The sequence below is a fragment of the Bos mutus genome, chromosome 13 (assembly GCF_027580195.1).
Source record: "Bos mutus isolate GX-2022 chromosome 13, NWIPB_WYAK_1.1, whole genome shotgun sequence".
In the NCBI taxonomy this organism is placed as follows: domain Eukaryota; kingdom Metazoa; phylum Chordata; class Mammalia; order Artiodactyla; family Bovidae; genus Bos; species Bos mutus.
In genome coordinates this window covers 66118334-66139366 of record NC_091629.1, presented here as the reverse complement: position 1 = coordinate 66139366, position 21033 = coordinate 66118334, and the positions used below count along the sequence as shown (strand labels likewise).

The following is a 21033-nucleotide window of genomic DNA, read 5'->3' as shown; positions in this document are numbered from 1 at the left end:
TTACAAATCTTACTGGTATATAAATATTTGTATATTATTAAAGCTAATATATGAAAATGATCAGCTTACAAATCAGAGGTGAAACTTCTAAATACAACCTTGAATGTTCTGTTAAAAAGTCACTTGAAAACTATTTTCTAAAAAATATTGGGACTGGAATAATTAATCCTAGTGGTTTGTGACACTTTTTAATATTTAGGACTGCTTTTACATTTGGAATTTTATTAAAACCCATTGAGAGTATTCTTTTAGAAGTACAAGATGAAGAAGTAAATAAATCAAAGTGTTTTATAACAAAAGAGAACGCAATAAAATTTGATGTGTTTAAGGGCATTCAAGGGTGAGATAAGAAAGCTATTAGGTTTCCTCTACTATAGACCTCAGAGATAAATGAACACAAACAATTTACTTCCTTGACTTCTAAAGATTATTTGCTGGTAAAATGGATTGATGTCTTTTCACAAAAACGCATTTGCGGCTAAGACCACACTGCCGTTTTTACCCTCCACTTTGAACAGCACTGGTGTCCAGTTTTTGTTCCAAGACTATCCTTAGTTATTGATGAACTTATATGATCTCTGGTCTGTATTTAACACTCTTAATACTAAAAAAGGAATGTGTGCTCAGTCACCTATAGAAGCTAATACCATTAATACCATGTCAATTCATTTCTCTCTGACCTTATGTAGACCTTTTCCTATCAAACTGGGTGGTTAGATTTTTCTTGAAAACTAGCCAAAGGATTTATAAGCTTCTAGATAAAAGGATTCTAATGAAAACTGTTCTACTATCTCAGCTTAGACATCCCATTCTATCTTTCATGGCTTGCTTGAAACATCTCTGTTTTTCATTAATTTTTATCCAATTTTTGTAGACCCACTAGAATGCAGGCTTTCTTTTGAGACCTGGTTCGAATCTGGGTTCTGTTCTTCATTACATGCAACTGTGGGTAATTCATTTGATTTCTCTAAGTCTCCGTTTCCTCATCTGTAATATGGGAGAAATACCTGACTCATAGGATTGCCGGTTGTTGTAAAAATTAAATGAGATAACACAAACAAACCACCCAGTGAAGGGTTTATAACACAGAGGGCAATCAATACATGTTAGCTAATAAAAATCTATTATAAATGTTTATCTTTCATTTAAATATTTACTTTTTTTGACTCAAGAAGTGAATTTACTAGGCTACAGCTTGGCATATCTTTTAAATACCCAAGATCAATGGAAGGAAAATCAATTTAGAACGTGAGAAAGGAAACATATTATTCTAGCACAGTATCCTAGAGTATAAACTGGGAATAAGTATTACTTGATAGAAAGTTTCAAACACTCAAATAAATGTGAGAAACACTGGGCTAGAAGGTTTCCTTACTGCAGAACTTCTCAGCACTTTAAAATGCAGGCACCTGAAGGTCCCAGCAGAGAAGGCAATGGCAACCCACTCCAGTACTCTTGCCTGGAAAATCCCATGGGCTGAGGAGCCTGGTAGGCTGCAGTCCATGGGGTCACAAAGAGTTGGACACAACTGAGCGACTTCACTTTCACTTTTCACTTTCATGCATTGGAGAAGGAAATGGCAACCCACTCCAGTGTTCTTGCCTGGAGAATCCCAGGGACGGGGGAGCCTAGTGGGCTGCCGTCTATGGGGTCGCACAGAATTGGACACAACTGAAGCGACTTAGCAGCAGCAGCAGAAGGTCCCAGAGAGGACATGATTCTTAGCAGTGACTACAGGACTCCCTTTAAAAGCCTCGTCTCAAAGGAATAACACTCTCTGGAAGACACTTTGGAAAGCTGTTTTAATACAAACCTACACACTTACACATTTCCAGGAAGAGTTTTTTTCCAAACAAATCATTTCATTATCAATGAATCATAAACATCTATTTTAAAACAGAGAAATACATACGTTTAACTTGTAACACTTAATTACGTAGCATTTGTAGATTTCAGTTTTTTCCCCCTTGATTTATGACTCCATAAAATAATGACTTTCGCTATGATATTTATTACAAGAAGTTACTCTGTATATACTTAAACTGCAATGGCATAAAATGAATTTATTGCCCACAAGTAATCCTGAATGGGAAGTTCCTAAATCTGAAAACAAAAGAAAAAAAAAAGACTCCTTATTTTTTTATAAGCCTGTTACAGATCATGGTTAACCCTTTCTTTTTTTTTTTTTTTTTTTTTGCTACAATTCTCTGCATTATTCTTCATCAAGTAAGGTGCATGGAAAATATGAACCTGGTAAAGTCGCTTTAAAACCTGGATTAAAGTCATATTTTAAGGTGAAAATACTGTGAATATATTCACATGGGAGGTATATCTAAAATAAGTTTAATCATCATTGCTAAAATTCTTAATTCTGTTATTTCTTTTAATTCTGTTATTTCTTAAACCCTTTGCATCATAGTTCTTGGACTCAAAGGCAAAAATTGTAGTGAAATTCAAAGAAAGAATATTCAAAAAAATCTGCAGTAAAAAAAAAAATAGCCTTTAGAAATTTGTTGAGACTGAAGCTATGTAAGAGTGACGTGGAAAGGGAAGGCATGTGAAAGCATTCATCATTTTGTGTATTTAAGCTCAGTTTATCCAGTTGGCATGCATTATGATGCAAAATCCCACCACCCTGGGAATTTCCTGACAAATTGGTTTTAGTTGCCAGGTGCTAAGTTGCTGAGTGCTAATTGGTGGTGGGGGAGGGGGGTGGCTTTCCACTAGTTCTCTTTACAATTCAATTAGACAGAAATCAGTTAAGGGCATCTGGTTTTTTCTTACATTTGTTCCAGCCACCATAGGGTTCCCAAGGTCACACACCACCATTCGGGTGACATTGTCCATCTTGTACTCACAACTCAGTGGGCGCAGTGCCTGCAACAAGGAAGAACACCAGTGTGGAGTTAGGGGGCAGAATAAACGACATCCTGTCACAAAAGTAATGGGGCAGCCGGGAAGCTTCTCTTGATTTCAAACACCTGTGTGAATGCCTGAGCCCAGAGATTCATGCGTGACCATCAACTTGGAAGAGAAGTGTGTGAGAAAAGACCAAAGTTTAATTTTAAGAAGAAATGTGCTGGATGGGTAAACACATCTTTTGTGTTGCATCGAGGAAGAAAACACTGTGCAGAATATTTATATGCACACTTTTGAAATGATTTGCACTATGGTTTAATGTGGGGCATGAATATTACAGATAATTAAATATGACTAAGCCAATTCTTGCAAAAACGAAATGACAGCAAGATATATAGGTTATCATATGACCCAATGACCATTTGTAAGAGAATTGCTTTGAACACACGTTTCTCCCTACATTGGTTCCATGTTGAGATTACACATCCAATCTTAGTTCAATCTTATAAATACTTAAGATGACAAGAGAGCACATTTATGTTTACCCCCTGCTTTTCATCTTCCTTTGTGCCCCACATCCTATTCTGATTAGAATATATATAAAGTCAAGTTCAAAGAGATGCTTAGAATTATGTGCTGGAGAAGGTCTCAAGGTTACACTCAATGGAGGGGAAAGTAAAGGAGGTTTATCACTGGACTCCTATCCTCTGCTCACAGCTCTTCTTGTGTCTTCAGGCTACTCCCATTTGTCTGGAAGTCCACAGCTGGATCTACACCCGGAGCTGCTTTCCGTCTTTCAGAACCTAATGTCTCTATGGCCCTGCTCTTGCCTTGAGCAGCTAGACATGTTCATCCATTATTTCACTCTAACTTGTTAAGTGCCACTGATAGATTACCTGTCAGCCTCATTGCCAAAGATAAGCTTGCAAAATGAGGACTTCGACAAAGGACCCCATGAGAGGACTGTGGAAAAGGGATCCAAATATGAGGACCACTTATCTATCTGCCAGCCCTACTGAAATTTCATTTAAGAAAGTCATGTGAATTTTCAAGTAGAAGTTTCAGAAACCATCCCCTTTCCATTCTTCCCACTTCATTGAGAAAAACTAAGAATCAAAGAAAAGGCAAACAAATCTCAGACATCTAAGTCAAGATTTCCATGGGTAAATCATTCACTTTAAGAAAATAAGTTTAAGAGGGCAGGGGTTTTTGTATCTGTTCTATTCCCAGAGGCTGGAACAATGTCCAGCACAAAGCAGTAGATGGTGTCTGGAGATACAGGGCATAAGTAGCTCATAAGCTCTCCTACGAGGAGCCTGAAATAAAATAGACAAACACGTGTTGTTGTTGTCCAGTTGCTAAGGGTCCAACTCTGTGACCCTGTGGACTGTAGCCTGCCAGGATCCTCTGTCCATGGGATTCTACAGACAAGCACAATGGAGTGGGTTGTCATTTACTTTTTCAGGGGATCTTCCCAACCAGGGATCGAACTTGTGTCTCCTACATTGGCAGGTGGATTCTTTACTGCTGTGTGCCAGGAAAGCCCCATGGACAAGCATACTTAAGTATAAAACCCTTTTCCTGCCACCAGCCATTGAAAGGTCTGGTCTAATTCATGAGAAAGAAGCAAAATTTCTGATGTCCAGAGGAAGCATTTAATATCTCCTCTTTCCAAATAACCTGAGCGACATGTTAGTATCCTAAGTAAGAAACATATTTTTTAAAAGTTGGTAATATTTTTGCTTCTCAAATTAGCTTTTGCATCTATTCAAGTTCTGAAGGATCCAAAACTAACCCTAATTGTAAGAGATTTTGTTGTTGTTGTTGAAATTAATCCTGAAAACAGGAGGGAAAAAAAAAAGAACCTAGCAAAAGCTTTCCAAAATACCCATGTGTCCCTTGAACATAATTCAAGGATTTGGTTTCTATAGTAAATATTTTTATCTTATCTGAAGGTTGAAAGTCATATGTACATTTTCCCCAACTTTCTAGAAATAGCTTTTTCACATCAATCAAAGATCTTTCTTCCTCCCCAGGGTCCCACCCTTTTTCTTTTTTTAACCTTTATTTCCTCTCTCTGAGTGGGAGAAACAATGATTGTTTTTCTAGATATTTCTAGACTATTTTCCTCAGCTGTTCCTGAGACTATCTTGTTCTCATCCATTTATAGCTCTTAGATCATTATTCATTCTCGGAAAATATTTACTGTGTACCTGCCACTTACCAGGCACTGATTTAAAAAACAAAACAAAACAAAACCTTGTCCTCCTTAAACTTCCTATTATGAAAAGAACTGTAATAAAGAATCACAAGCAATCACAGCAAGCAATGGAGATATACAGTTTATTAAGTTTCATGATAGGAGAAATTCACAGTGACGGAGGAACACATGCACATAGAAACAAGCCATCAGAACTTACTTTCAAAACAGAAAGAGACTCACAGACTTGGAGAACAAGCTTATGGTTGCCGGAGGAAAGAAGCGGGGAAAAGATAGTTCGGGGGGTTTGGGATAGACATGTACACTGCTATGTTTAAAATGGATAACCAACAAGGACCTACTGTATAGCACGCAGAACTCTGCTCAATGTCGTGTGGCGACCTGGATGGGAAAGGAGTTTGGGAGAGAATAGGTACATGGGCTTCCCTGGTGGCTCAGCTGGTAAAGAATCCAACTGCAATGTGGGAGACCTGGGTTCAATCCCTGGGTTGGGAAGATCCCCTGGAGAAGGGAAAGGCTACCCACTCCAGTACTGTGGCCTGGAGAATTCCATGGACTGTATAGTCCATGGGGTCACAAAGAGTCAGACACGACTGAGTGACTTTCACTTTCAGATACACGTGTATGTATGGCTGGGTCCCTTCATGTTCACCTAAAACTATCACAATATTGTTTGCTAATCAGCTATACTCCAATGCAAAATAAAAAGATATTAAAAAAAAAAAAGAAAAAGAAGTAAGCAGTCAAAGAAGACACCCTGGAGGAAGTGACATCTAAGTTCGCAGGGGGTTGGGTGGTGGCAGGGCACAGGGCAGCTCAGAGGTTAAGTGGACAGGCCTGACCTGTCAGTCTTGGTTCTGCTACATAATGGCTGCATGACTTTGGGCATGTCTCTGTTTCTTCTTATCTATGATAGCCTTGTTGTGTCGCTATCAGGCTGCTAGGAGGATTCAGTAAGTTGAATACTTGCAAGAGCTCAGAGCAGAGCACAGCTCACAGCAATTGCTCCATGAATGTCAGCAGCCTCTGTCACTATTAGACTGAGGCCTGAAGGTAAGTAGTAAGAAGTAAGCTGGACAAAGGGGACAGACAGTGGGGTTACTGAGGGAGCAGGACATGTGAGCCCTCTGTGGTGGGAGGGTTCATGGGTAATACAGAAACTGAAAAGAAATTCCATCCCTCTAGGATTAGAGTGTAGGTAAAGGAGACTCAAAAGCCTGTGAGGCGGCTGAGGAGATGAGCGTGCATGTGTGCTCAATCACTCAGTTGTATCTGACTCTTTGCAACCCCATGGATTATAGCTCTCCAGGCTCTTCTGTCCATGGGATTTTACAGGCAAGAATACCGGAGTGGGTTGCCTTTACCTCCTCCAGGGGATCTTCCTGACCCAGGGATCAAACCCGCATCTCCTGTGTCTTCTGCATTGGCAGGCAGGTTCTTTACCATTGAGCAACCTGGGAAGCCCAAGAGGAGATCAGCAGGGGTGTAATTAAGGGCCTCATAAGTCATCTTAGGGATTTGCACTTTATCCTACAAGCAATGGGGAGCTAGAAAGGGTTTTTTGTGTTTTTTTTTTTAAATTGTAGTTGCTTTACAATGTTGTGTTAGCTTCTCCTGTACACGTGCAAATCAGCTGTATGTATACACATATCCCCTCCCTGATGGACCTCCTCCCCCACCCCTCCAGCCCACCCCTCTCGGTCACCACAGAGCACCGAGCTGAGCTCCCACCACCTATCTATCTTACACATAGCAGTGTATGTATATCAGTGCTGCTCTCCCAGTTTGTCCCGCACTCTCCTTTTCTCCTGCATCCACAAGTCCAGTCTCCACGTCTGTGTCTCTATTCCTGCCCTGCAAATAGCTTCATCTGTACCATTTTTTTTATATTCCACATATATGCTTTGATTTGCATTTTAGAAAGGCGGCTTCCTGTGTAGGGAAGATGGGGAGATGGGAGATGGGGAGATGACTTAGGAGACTGTTGTAGTCATCCCAGGAGAAGGCTGAGTCCGTCTGGAGACAAGCAGTGAGATGGAGACAGGATACAGTTGGACGGGCGTACGCTGACTTAACTTTTAGAAACTGAGTGGAGACTAGTGAGGTTCCCTGAGATAGGCTATGGAGAGGAGTGTGGAAAGATGGAGTCTAGTTCTTTTTGTATGTCTGTGTGTGTGTGGATAAACAAAACAAGATTTGTTCTCACAATGGAATATTACTCAGCAATATACAGGAATAACTACTGATGACCAATACACACTGTGACGTAGATGAACCTCAAAAACATTGTACTAAGCAAAAGCTAGACACAAATGACTGTTTATGCATGGCCCCAGTAATATGAAGTGTACAGAAAAGGTAAATTTACACAGATGGAAGTAAATTAGTGGCTGCCTTGGCTGGATTTAGGGGTGGTGAGTGACTGCAAATAAGTACATGGCAACTTTTTGAGGGGATAGAAATGTTCTAAATCTGTATTGCTGTGATAGTTGCATTCCTCTATAAATCTACTAAAATAACTGAATTGTGTGTGTATTGAACTTATGTAATTACAATGGGTAGATTTTACAGGATACACATTGAACCTCAGCGAAGCTGTTAGAGAAAAAGATCATAGGTTTAGGGACCAGAGTATTGGGATGATTTAGAAACATTTTATTATTGGAACCGGGGGGAAATTGTGGTAGGTTAAAATCTGACGGCTATATTCAACTACATACCTGTGATGAACTGAATAATGTCCCCATGAAATCCAATTCTGGACACACTGAGTGTGAAGTGGGTGGAGACAGAAGAGTGGAGTGTATATGAGGTCCCTTGAATAGACAGGTTCATAGAGACAGAATGTGGAATGCTGAGTCCCAGAGGCCGGGCAAAGGGGTAAGAGGGAGCCCAGGTTTCCTGGGTACAGAGTTTCTGTCTGGGATGATGGAAATGTTCTGGAGCTGGTCAGTAGTGACACAGCAATGGCATTATACTTCATATCACTGAACTGAACACTTCAAAAGGGTGAAAATGGTAACTTTTATGTTACATATATTTTACCACAATAATAAGATAACGCACATAGGCTTTTATTTCTGGAAACATTTAGAAGAAAGGTCACTGAAAAAAAGTATAAAGGCTGACTCCATTAAGGTCTCTAGAGCAGGAGATGACCAGCATCTACATTTTTGAAAAGAGGTATGCTTTCCATTGTGTATATGTACCACATCTTCTTTATCCATTCCTCTGTTATGGACATCTAGGTTGCTTCCATGTCCTGGCTATTGTAAACAGTGCTGCAATGAACATTAGGTGCTGTATCTTTTGTAATTATGGTTTACTCAGGATATATGCCCAGTGGTGGGATTGCTAGGTCATATGGTAGCTCCATTTTTAACTTTTTACTTTTTATCCCTATTTTTAGTCTTTTTAATTAGGATTGATGTATATACTCTACCATGTGTAAAATAGGAATTTATATTGGGAATCTGCTGTATAGCACACAGAGCTCAGCTCAGTATTCTGTGAAGACCTAGAGGGGTGGGATGGGGTGGTGCGAGGGAGTCCAAGAGGATGGGATATATATACACACATAGCTGATTCACTTTGTCGTATAGCAGAAACTAACACAACATTGTAAAGCAATTATGCTCAAATTAAAAAAATGATTTTAATCAAAGAACAACAAAACCAACAATCAGATAATCCCTCATATTTTTCCTCTTGGGAGAAAATTGCTTTAAAAAAGCCCCAAACTTGAACTGAGTATAAAGAAAAAGGGACACAAACCTCAAACTGCTTAAAAACAAAGAAGGAATTAGAATGTGGCTTAGTCATGTCAAATTCAAATTCTGCCCAAGGGAAACTGATGGAGGAAAACAGTTAAGGACTCACTGGAGATTATGGATAATGTCTGTCGTAATGTCTAAAGCCCCAAAGATAGAAACGATAAATGTTTCCTATGTTTTCCATGCAACAAAGTGGATAGTAAACTGGATGTTTTGCTAAAAGAAGAATATTTTGAATAGATGCTTTGTGTAACTAAGTCAGGGGTGGAGTGACAGAAAGGGCATTGAAATAAAAACATAAAAAGAGCCCTGGAGCAGCTTTTAAAATAACATACTTGAGCTTCATTGTTTGCTTGTTTATGTATTATTTGCTTGTAAGTGTTCCTAGAGGATATGTTCCCTAGAAACAACAGAAGTTTGTGATGACTTTAAGACTGTCAAATATACTTGATTACTGTTCCTCTGGGTTTATTTTTTACTGAGAAGATAATTTAACCAAAACATTAATCATGAGACTAGAGGTGAGCATAGAGAATTTGGTATTTCTCACATTTGTAAATGTCTTTCAAATACCCACATCACAACTGTTGTTAGCATTTCTTTAAAGGAATTATATTTCATTAGATGATAAAATCATTAGAATGTGCATGTCCCCAAGATGGTGCAGTTTTTGGAAACTAGCAGAATTTTAATAAACTTCAGTTAAACGAACCATACCCATCAGCAAGAATTTAAATAATACTCATTGTGCAGACTTCCATGAAAACGGCAGGCAAGACTATGCAAGTGTGAGACTTGGCCTCTGCCCTTAAATGTGAGTCTGTATATCTCTGAAACCAAGGGACTCTCTGTTATCCTTTGGTGTATTTATAATGATTTTCTATCAGAACCCAAAGATATTCTGCATGGGAAGATTCATATTCTGATAAGGAAAGGAAAGCTATAAAGAGCATCAGGGTCAGTTTAACAAACAGAGGCACTTCAGGAATGGCAAATGACTAAAGCTTGGCTTTTTCTTGGTCGTGGTCCTGAAAAGGTAGACTAAGAAGAAAGGAAAAAAAAAAAAATGAATGCCTTTCGTTTCCAGTGCCTGTCTAGGCTCTTTTCAGTGCCCAGCTGGGATTGGCAGGACCTTCCTCCAAAAGCAGTAATGAAAACCAGACCTCCTGGGACCTGCTTGAAGCATAAAGGAGCTCAAAGTCAAGGCCAGAAAACAGCTGGGGTGGGTGGAAGTCAGCTTGGGGGTATGGTGATGGATCACATTGATGGGCTGCTTCTTTCAGACAGTGGTCTTCCTCGTTTCAGCTCCCAATCTTTGGTCACTTTATCTTTGCACTGTGGCCAAGAAAGATATGAATACTTACTTAAGGCCATCACTTTTCCTGGGCCATTGTTATCGTGCTTAACAAAATGAGGAGCCATCTTGTTTCCTTTTCCTAATGAAGAAACTCTCAGCTAAGATGACTTAACATGGATTTGATTTCAAAATACACCTAGCTCTTTCCTCGTTCAGATTACCTCCTGGCATTACCTTATTGCTGCGTTCAATCCCAACATAATCGGCCTCTTCTGGAATGATCACAAAGAGCTCAGCTTCGTAGGCACCTTCCCCTTCATTTCTCGCATTGATTATGAGCATAATGTGGTTTTCATCTCCAATGATGACCTGGTGCTTATCTCTAAAAATGCAGTTTAAAAAGAATCATTAGGTATGATATATCTCTGGATGCATGGATGTTTTATTTAAGGACTTAGAGGAAGATGTGAACATGCAAGACTGAGAAAAAAACAAGATTCATTGACATGAGGCAGTGATCAGAAGAATTAAAACCGTCTGGATGGGAAGGGTAGGAAAACACCCCAGGGTAAATGTTTAACCACCAGTTCTCCAAACTAGTGGTTACTGGTGGAGGGGGGAGGGGCAATACTGAGGTCAGGGAGTGGGAGACACACACTACTGGCTAAGTTAGGCTCAAGGATTGTGTTGTACAATGTGGGGTATGTAGCCTGTAGTTTGTAATCACTATAAATGGAAAGTAACCTTTAAAACCTGTATAATAAATAAGTAAACAACCAGTTCTCAAAAAATAAAAATTAAAACTACGACCTACAGCATTTGCTGATTGCAGTGGTATAAATCCTCTCATTGTCATCAATTTTCAGCTACCCACATACTTAACAGTCTGCCAGCAAAAACTGAAAATTTCAAGATTCGGCTCACGAGCCAGAAGGAGGGAGCTTCAGCCCATCCATGAAAACCTCCCATAGGAGGAAGACAGACAGCAGGAAGAGAAGGAGAGAGGTGATTTAGAAAGTACGAGGAGGAGGCGTGGGCAACATAAAGGGGAACCTAAGAGGGAAGAAGAAGGCAGACAAAAGATCTCAAACAACTCCTGGAAGATTGGGGGGTATTTTGAAGAAATTTAATTCCCTCCAAACTTCTAATCGAGCCAGCATTTGGAAAAGCCTACTTTTGACCCTTAATCGAAGATATTGCTTTGGACACTCCCTAAATTATGAAATTTGGAAAAGGTCCCAATGAGCGGTTACCAAGAAGATTCCACACTGGCAGTGAGATAGGTCCTGGGGCGGGTCTGGGTTGAAGGAGGTGGGGAGGAGCACGTTTTTACGGGGTGCTCTTTGATTCCTATTTGATTTTGTGACATCTTCAGCTTTACTTCATCAAGTGCCACTAACATTTTTTTCTCCATCAAATCAAAACTGCTTTTGTTTTGACCATCTTAAAGATGCCTCTAAGTCACAGAGTGCTGCAGAAACGGGTTCAGCAAAGATGTGGATGGAACCGGCTTGTCTGAATCCTTTGTCCACAAGACAGAGGCAAATAAAGTTTCTTCCTATGCTTTTTCTGCCATAGGATATTTACCCCTCAGACCTATTTCTTCCCCTAATACAATGCAGTCAGAACCAGGGCTGGACTGCTGTGTCTCCATCACAAGCCACCGAGAAGTCCTTTGATTCTTTTTTTTCTAATGAAATAGTTTGTAATTTATTCTTTAGACTATTCCAATAGTACATTTCTTGGATAAGAATGTTTTGTTTAAACTTTTTGATATAGGGAGTTTTCATGGTATTGTAACACAAAAAAGGATAAGATTCCATCTGATGACAAGTTGATATCTGTGACAAGCTAGTTTGCATACATACCCTGGTCATGGCTAAATAAGGTGAAAATTAAACAAGGCTTTACAAAGGGTATAGAATTCTAATGCCAGAGTTCAGAAAGTACTACCTTGTGTATTCTAATTGCCATTCCTTTTTAATTATTAGAAAGTATAACATTTAAATTTAATAAATTAAGATATTTTTACTGCAAGAAATAATCACATTATCTGTAATGTGCCCCTTGAATGCTTCTATGTGCCCCACGAATGCTTCTAAGTGAAAATGCAGTTTCTATTTCTTTGCTGTTTAGTCCCTAAGTCGTATCCAACTCTTTGTGATCCTGTGGACTGTGGCCCACCTGCTTCCTCTGTTTGTGGGATTTCCCAGGCAAGAATACTAGAGTGGGATTTCCCAGGCAAGAATACTAGAGTGGATTTCCATTTCCTTCTCCAGGGGCTCTTTTTGACCCAGGGATCTAACCAACATCTCCTGCATTGGCAGGCAGATTCTTTATCACTGAACCACCAGGGAAGCCATAAACTTTTAATTAAATATTTTAAGAAGTCTTAAATGATGAGTTATATGAATCAACTGGGGAAAACGCTAGAATTTTTGATAGTAAAGGTTTATTCAGAATTGAAACAATTTCACTTCCTATTAAAAAACATACTTTTGTGTGTGTGACATAAAAAAAACACTTTTAAGACAATTATTGATTCACATGCACTTGTAAGAAATAACACTGAGATCCCATGTGCCCTTTCCTCAGTTGCCCCCAAAGGTAACATCTTTAAAACTATAATGAATCCTATTAACAGCATACGGCCATTAAAAAAAAAATGCATTTGTTTACTATTTACTTGGCTGTATTGGATTGAGTGGTAGAGAGCAGGATTTTTCATTGCCACACAGGGACTTTCTCATTGTGGTGCCCGGGTTTAGTTGCTCCACAGCATATGGGATCTTGCTTTCCCCACTGGGGATCGAGCCCATGTTCCCTGCACTGCAAGGTGGATTCTTAACTACTGGACCACCAGGGAAGCTCCAGGACACTGCCCTTTGATTGCTATTTGATTCTGTGACATCTTCAACTTTACTTCATTATGTGACATTAACATTTTTTTCCCAGTAAATCAAAATCACTTTTGTTTTGACCTGCCAATGTAGGGAGGGCTTCCCTGGTGGCTCAGATGGTAAAGACTCTACCTGTAATTCAGGACACCCAGGTTCAATCCCTGGGTCGGGAAGATCCCCTGGAGAAGGAAATGTCAACCCACTCCAGTATTCTTGCCTGGAGAATTTCATAGGCAGAGGAGCTTGGCAGGCTACAGCCCACAGGGTCACAGAGTCGGACACCACTGAGTGACTAACAATGGGTTCCCTGCATTGCAAGGTGGATTCTTTACCACTAAACCACCAGGGAAGTCCCAGGACACTGCCCTTGGATTCCTATTTGATTTGTGATATCTTCAGCTTTACTTCATTGAGTCACATTAACATTTTTTTTCCAGTAAATCAAAATTACTTTTGTTTTGACCATTTTAAAGATGCCTCTAAGTCATAGGGAGCTGCAAAAACAGGTTCAGCAAAGGTATTGATGGAACCAGCCTGTCTGAATCCTTTGCCCACAAGACGGAGGCAAATAAATATAACTGGAACCACCCAGAGATGAGTTAACTTTGAACAAAAACATTTCCCCCTACTTTTGCTGAAAGATGAAACAGCCCAGGCAATGTCTTAGGGTGTCTCACTTGACACCAATGACAAAGATACTGACCCAAACCATAGGCTAGCCCAAAGGGTAGCTGAGCTCAAGAATTTCAGGCAGCACATTTTGGGTAGTAGTTGGAAGTATATACTTTCTCCAGGGAAGCTTTAAATAAACACCTGTATTCCATTAGATAAAATGGACAAGTTTATTTATTTAAACTTACGGTCTAGCTGACAGCTTCAAGTCAGGAATGCACATGTTATCTTCTCCGCAGTCGACCAGGATGTGAGCCTGAGTTGTGCAAACATGTATCAGAAAGAATCTGACAAAACCCACATCCCATCCTTTTTTTGAAAATTATGAATGATCCCACAAGTTAAACCAAAGATTTCCTTGCATATCTGCTTGAGTTCACCCAGCTAGAAACTGTGTTTGGCAGTGACCTTCCCATATAGGTTAGTTTACTTAAGAGCCCGATTCCAATTCAATCTGAAATGTCTGTAAAGAATGCTACTCTGGCAGTGTTTTGAGGATTACAGGCTGTATTGCTTCTATTATAGTCACATTTTGAACAAATTAAATCTTGGTTGCACAAGGGGAAGGGCTTCCGAAAACACAGGGATGCGGTATTTCAAGAAACGTGTTCGGAAAATCTCTCAAATGTTATAAGCGTGTGTGCAGGAATGAAAACAAAATGGGATGGATTTTGTCTTAAGGTCATGGGAGCAGTGCCCAGGGCCCGACTGAGATTATACCATCCAAGATGGTCCAGGACCTACCTGTTCAGTAACAACATTGTCTCTGTAGTAGTTCAATATTGGTTTCACCTCCAGACCTTCTTGAAAAGTGGATTCATCCAAACTGTAATTCAAACTAATGTTGATTGGAGATAATTTGTCTCGGAATTCAGTCTCATCCTAGAGAAAATAATCACAAACTCAAGAAAGGCTCTGTAAAATGGCTGCAAGATGTTAGCTGCTGAAAGGCAGGCAACATTTGATTTCGCTCAATGCAAGTAAATGATGAAGTAATTACCACCCCAGCAGGCTTAGGCACATGCTGATGGATGTAGCACAGAAGAGCCAGCTTCATGAATCTATGTTCAGAGATGGGGTCATTTAGAGCTGTGCCTTTGATGAAATACATACTTCCAGTGGCAATCTTTAGGTTCTCCAGGTCTTCAACAACTCACATGAATGGGTCAAATCACATAGTTAAAAGCTCATGTTTGTGCTCAGACATGTCTGACTCTTTGTGACCCCATGGACTGTAGCCCGCCAAGCTCCTCTGCCTATGGGATTTCCCATAGGAAATTTCATCTTTCCCATCTTTCCCAAGGAAAGGTTTCCATTTCCTTCTCCAGGGCATCTTCCCAACCCAGGGATGGAACCTGGGTCTCCTGCATTGTAGGCGGACTCTTTACCACTGAGCCACCACAGAAGCTCTATACATGAAAAACAGATGCACAGTAAAAGTCACTGAGAGTTTCATGAACTGGGATTTTTATTTTGATGAGGTCGGCAGAATTTATAAGCCCTCTTGTGCTCAGAGAAAGAAAACCTCTCGATTATCTTCCTTTCTCATCATTTCTTTAAAGTCCTCATTTGTATGAATTTCAAAACACCTTCAGAACATTTGAAGTTCCCTTAGAAAAGAACCAGAACTTTGCTGGGAGTGAGGGGGTAGCTCCAGCAATAAGGTCTGGGCACACAGAAGCTCCCAAACTGTGGAGTAGGCATGCCAGCCTTCAGATGCATGCCAGCATCAGTCCTAATGAGACACAGGGGTCGTGCTGGCTTTTCATTCCAGAATGTGTTTTTTAAAATTAACTTTTATTGGAGTATAGTTGTTTTACAATGTTGTGTTAGTTTCTGCTGTACAGCAAAGTGAATCAGCCATACACATACATAGACCCCTTCTTTTTGGATATCCTCATTTAGGTCACCAAAGAGCACTGAGTAAGGTTCCCGGAGCTATACAGTAGGTTCTCATTAGTCATCTACTTTATTTTTAAACTCTGCTTTCTGTGGGTTTTCCATTATTATGTCCCCTCAAAGAGAAGACCAACTGAAAAGAGTCTTTACCACCTTACCATTGGTAAGAAGATGAAATAACTGTATCATACACATTTTGGATTTTTAATTTAATAGAGGCTTAGGAGTTATTGTAAAAATACATTGCCTTACAATCTAAATGTCCATCGACAGAGGAATGGATAAAGAAGTGGATAAATGTGGTACATTTATACAATGGAATATTACTCAGCCATTAAAAAGAATGAAATAATGCCATTTGCAGCAACATGGATGGACGTAGAGGTTGTCAAACTGAGTGAAGTTAAGTCAGAGGAGAAACATCGTATGACATCTCTTATAGGTGGAATCTAAAAAGAAATTATACAAATGAACTTACAAAACAGAAAGAGACTTGCAGACTTCGAGAAGGAACTAATAGTTGCCTGTACACACTACTATATTTAAAAATGGATAACCAACAAGGACCTACTATGTAGCACAAGGAACTCTGCTCAATGTTATGTGGAAGCCTGGATGGGAGGAGAGTTTGGGGGAGAATGGCTACATGTATAGATATGCCTGAGTCCCTTTGTTGTTCACCTGAGACCATCACAACATTGTTACACTCCAATATAAACTAAAAAGTTTTTTTAAAAAGAATGCATTGCTTTAAAAATATAATTATAACTTACATTCAATAAAGCCTGTGACTGCCTCACCCTTTTCCTGAGTTGGCTCAGAGATGCACCTTGATAAAATCTGGCCAAACATCCTCATGCAGGATAAAAGTTCAAATAAATTGTGTCTGACTTTCGTGTTTTAGGGAAGGGGAGGAAGAAATGAAAACCACCTGAGTTAGTATTAAGACTAAGAGTATATTCAAAACAAGAAGCAGCTTAGCAGAAATTAATGCAACATTATAAATCAACTACAATAAAAAATTAAAAGGAAAAAGAAAAAGAAGCAACTTAGGAAGTAACGGCAATATATTATTAGGTTGACTGAAGTCAGGCTCAACATAGGAGTGTGTGGTCCTCAAGTTTCCTCCGATCAAGTGAAAATAGGTGTGGGTCTATGAGAACCACTGCTGCTGCTGCTTAATCATTTCAGCTGTGTCCAACTCCGTGTGACCCTATGGACTGCAGCCTGCCCGGTTCCTCTGTCCATGGGATTCTCTGGGCAAGAGTACTAGAGTGGGTTGCCATGCCCTCCTCCAGGGGATCTTCTCTACCCAGGAACTGAACCCAGGTCTCCTGCATTGCAGGCAGATTCTTTACCATTGAGCCACCAGGGAAGCCCGTGAGAACCACTGTGATGGTTTAAATGGACAAAAATGATTAGAGTTTTGATTTGAATGTGAGAGGCCAAAAAGGTTTGATTCTGAAACACTTACTCGAAGGTAAACGATAAAATCCTGGCACTGGAGGGATTTCTGCCCTTTTATCACGAGAGGGAAGATGAGATGTGACTGATGGTTATCAAGGAAGAGTGTACGTTTAATGGCTCCTTTTTGTTTCAGGGTGTCTAACTGCACCTCAGCAGTCAGGCCTAAAGGACAGAAAGACATAAAGCAAATATAATCCAGAAAGGAAAAGTATTCAGTGAATGCAATGCTTTATCAGAGAGAATTCCCATTTCACCTTGCTTATTCAGGAAACATTTTTGCCATAGTTGGGATCACAAACAATACATGAGCTATGTAGATTTGATAAAATACTCCCCAAACTTAAAAACTTGTTTTATGATGGTTTTACACAGTCATTTCCCCCCATAATTGTATCTGTTTTTATAGACAATACCAATTATTCAAGGAGTATTTAGGTAGAAGTTCCCATATATATAACAGAAATTTTTGTGTGAATAAAGAGCTCTTTGAGAGTTTCACGTGGTCTATGCAGTGAAGTGTTTGTGTTTAATTGCTCATCATATCCGACTCTTTGTGACCCTATGGACTGTAGCCTGCCAGGCTCCTTTGTCCATGGGATTTTCCAGGCAAGAATACTGGAGTGGGTTGCAATTTCCTCCTCCAGGGGATCTTCCTGACCCAGGAATCAAACCTGTACCTCCTGCATTGCAGGTGAATTCTTTACCCACTGAGCCATCGGGGAAGTCCACTTACTAGTGAATTTTCTTAATATGGTAGAGGAGTAGAAAATGAAAATATGCTCACCTATTGTGTTTGCAATGTTCTGGCCTGCCACAGATGCGCACACTTTTAAAGAAAAGCTAGAGAAAATAATAGTTAATAGTTTTCTGGTTAACAAACTTTTCAGTCTGAAGCAGCAATCTTTCTTTTCCTCACCCCAGATAAACAAATATGTTATTTTTCCTCTATACATCTCTTAGTACACACACAATTAAACAAATAAATATGCACATATTTATTATTTATTGATTGATATATATATATATCTTACAAGTCTAATACAATTAAGAAAGGTGATATTATTACATAGGAAGGTAATACTTAGAAATATTACTAGAGGTCAACTAATTTAATCAGTGGATTCATTAATCAATTACTTGCTGTCTTTATTCAAGAAAGACATATAAATATCTTCCATGTGCTAGGAAGTAAAGAATTGGGCAGAATAGTAAGGGGGCAGCTTAGTGATACAGCCTGGAGGTGACCCCAATTTGAGGAATCTGAAGGAATCTGGCATGTTTGGTGCATTAGAGCAGGACCAGGAAGCTGAAGAAAGTGAGGCTTGGTCGATCAGTAGGGAACAGGACTTTGAAAATCACATTAAAGAATTTGGATTAAGAGGTGCAAACTTGTAGGTAAAAAATAAGCTACCAGGACATATTGTACAACATGGGAAACATAGCCACTGTTTTATAATAACTATAAATGGAGTATAACCTTTAACAATTGTGAATCACTATACTGTATACCTGTAATTTATATAACATTATACATCTACTACACTTCAATTAAAAAAAAAAAAAAAAAAAATTTGGACTTAATTCAGAGAGGCATGGAGCATCACAGTACAATGAACCAGAATCCACTTTTCTTGGAAGCAGATGGGGACTCGGCAGTTACTTGCCAGGGCTGGGATATAATTTGAGACAGAGAGATACCAGAAGAGGAAGGGAAAAGAAAGAAAATGGGGAGAGGAGAATGGCTGTCTCAGGCTCTGTAGGCACAATGATACTGTGTGTAAGGACAATAAAGAGAGGATGGAGGGGACTTCCCTGGGGATCCAGTGGTTAAGGCTCTGTACTCCCAGTGCAGGGGGCCTCAGTTCAATCCCTGTTCGGGGAACTAAGATCCCGCATGCTGCCTGGCATGGCCAAAAAAAGAGAGAAGATAGATATGCAAGAGAGAGCTTTATAGTTTTTCCTTGAATGTGCTTAAACCCAATCCGGGGAGGGGCCTGCTGTGGCTTATAGGACAGCCTGCACTTGGATCTGGCCATGGAGAGAATGAAGACTGGCCAGTGGTCTCTGCCTGCCTGTTGCTTGTGCTAAACTCCCTACAGAAAAATGTCAAGCTCTAAAAGCCAGCATTCACGAGGAAGCTTTTTCACATTTCTAAGGAAGTGAAAATACAAGAAAATACTTAAGTATGATTTAATGACAGCCTTAACATTGTTTATTAGTAAATACTATAGTATGATTTGAACATTTCTACAGAATCCAAAAGGAGTAAATAATCCCTCGTTGTGCTTTAATTATGTGTCAGCTTCCTGTGTCAAATATAATGAAGATGTGTCACATCTGGGATTCATCGAGCTCCCGTGACCTCAGTCAATGTCTCCCTTCAGGGTAAATAATTTGCCACATACCATTAAGCCAAACATTTCCCGAGATGTCTCTGCTATTTCAAGTGTTTGTACCACTTCCCCAGAGAAATCACAAATTCCAGCCCACTTCTACTTCAGTTGGAATTACTCAAGAAAGACGAATAGTGAATCACATCTTTAAATTTTGTAGCAGGTCTGGCTTTCAAAGCTGGAATTTTTTTGTGTCCGACTTTATTTGGAAGTACTTGGTTACGTGTTAAGATTGTACATTGGCTTTTTTTTCTGTTCATCCTTACACGAAACAAACAAAACTCATTAGCTTGCATAAGATAAATTCGTATTTGTAATAAAATGATCTATATGTAGATTGAAATAATTTTACATACAGTATTTTGTTTAACACAATTAAGAAACAGAAAAATTTTTGCAAAATTAAGTTATGAATGTGAACATTATCTCCTCTTTGGGAGAAGAATTTGATTGAGAAATGATGTTATCAGTTGAAGGGTTACTTTTGATTTACGAATTATGTGTGTGTGTGTGTTTGTGCGCGCGCTCAGCCGCATCCAACTCTTTTGCGACCCCGTGGACCAGAGCCTACTAAGTTCCTCTGTCCATGGGATTTACCAGGCAAGAGTACTGGAGCGGGTTGCCATTTCCTTCTCCAGGGAGTTTTCCCAACCCAGGGACTGACCCTGCATCTCCGTGTCTCCTACATCACATTAGTGCCACTTGGGAAGCTCCGTGAGTGTTACTCTAAACTTAGTTCCCCCTATCTGTTACCTTTATATCATTAAGTGGATGATTTTAGCTTTTTCATACTAAATTATTGATAACAGCAGTCCAACCTACACATTTTGTTTATAGATGTTTTTAAGCCAAAAAAACAGAGTTGCCAAGTTATAACTTGCACAGCACTCTGTTCTGACGGAAAAAGAAAACCTCACTGAAATATTCATTCTGAATTTAGAAAAATATTTCTCTTCTATATAAACACACACATGTACATCATGTGTATATTGTTTTTTGGCCATGCAGCATGTGGGATCTTAGTTCCCCGAACAGGGATCGAACTTGCATCCCCTGCAGTGGAAATGTATATAGTCTTAACCACTGGACTGCCAGGAAGTCCCCACCATGTTTTATGAAACAGATTATTAAGTACACTTACAGGTATTCATCTAATTACAATAAACACTTGAGTTGTTGGGGAAAGCTGTGAATGATTATTAAATTATAATTAAAAATTTAGACTGTTGGGCTATACTTCTGGTGCATCAGAAAGCAGGAAAGTATATCACAAATCCTCTAACACTAGTCCTAACCTGATGCAACAATGGTTGGAATAATTATACTGTGAAGTAATGGTGTTCATAGCCACGTATGGAGGAGGAAGAATGAAATAAATGTGAAACAGGACTTAAAAATACAAAGCACTTCAGTTTTCAATCAAGCTAATTCAATACTCTTTCAATGATAGCTAATAATAGATTTTACATAAAGTTAGGTGTAACTGAAAAGTTTTTTTCAAATTTGAAAAGGGGACAGTTTATGAACTTCTACATTTGTAAAATATTTTTTA

General features: G+C 39.4%; 1 protein-coding gene across 1 annotated transcript in view; it reads right to left on the bottom strand.

Moving 5' to 3' along the window:
- The window catches only part of ITGA8 (integrin subunit alpha 8), a 188970-nt gene that overhangs the window by 71312 nt on the left and 96625 nt on the right, over window positions 1-21033 (bottom strand). Inside the window, exons 16-21 of the mRNA XM_005910374.3 lie at window positions 17873-17928; window positions 17096-17250; window positions 14467-14604; window positions 13911-13978; window positions 10385-10532; window positions 2785-2877 (exon numbers count right to left, since the gene is read on the bottom strand). Coding sequence (XP_005910436.2) covers window positions 2785-2877; window positions 10385-10532; window positions 13911-13978; window positions 14467-14604; window positions 17096-17250; window positions 17873-17928 — 658 coding nt within the window. The remainder of the gene's footprint in view (window positions 1-2784; window positions 2878-10384; window positions 10533-13910; window positions 13979-14466; window positions 14605-17095; window positions 17251-17872; window positions 17929-21033) is intronic.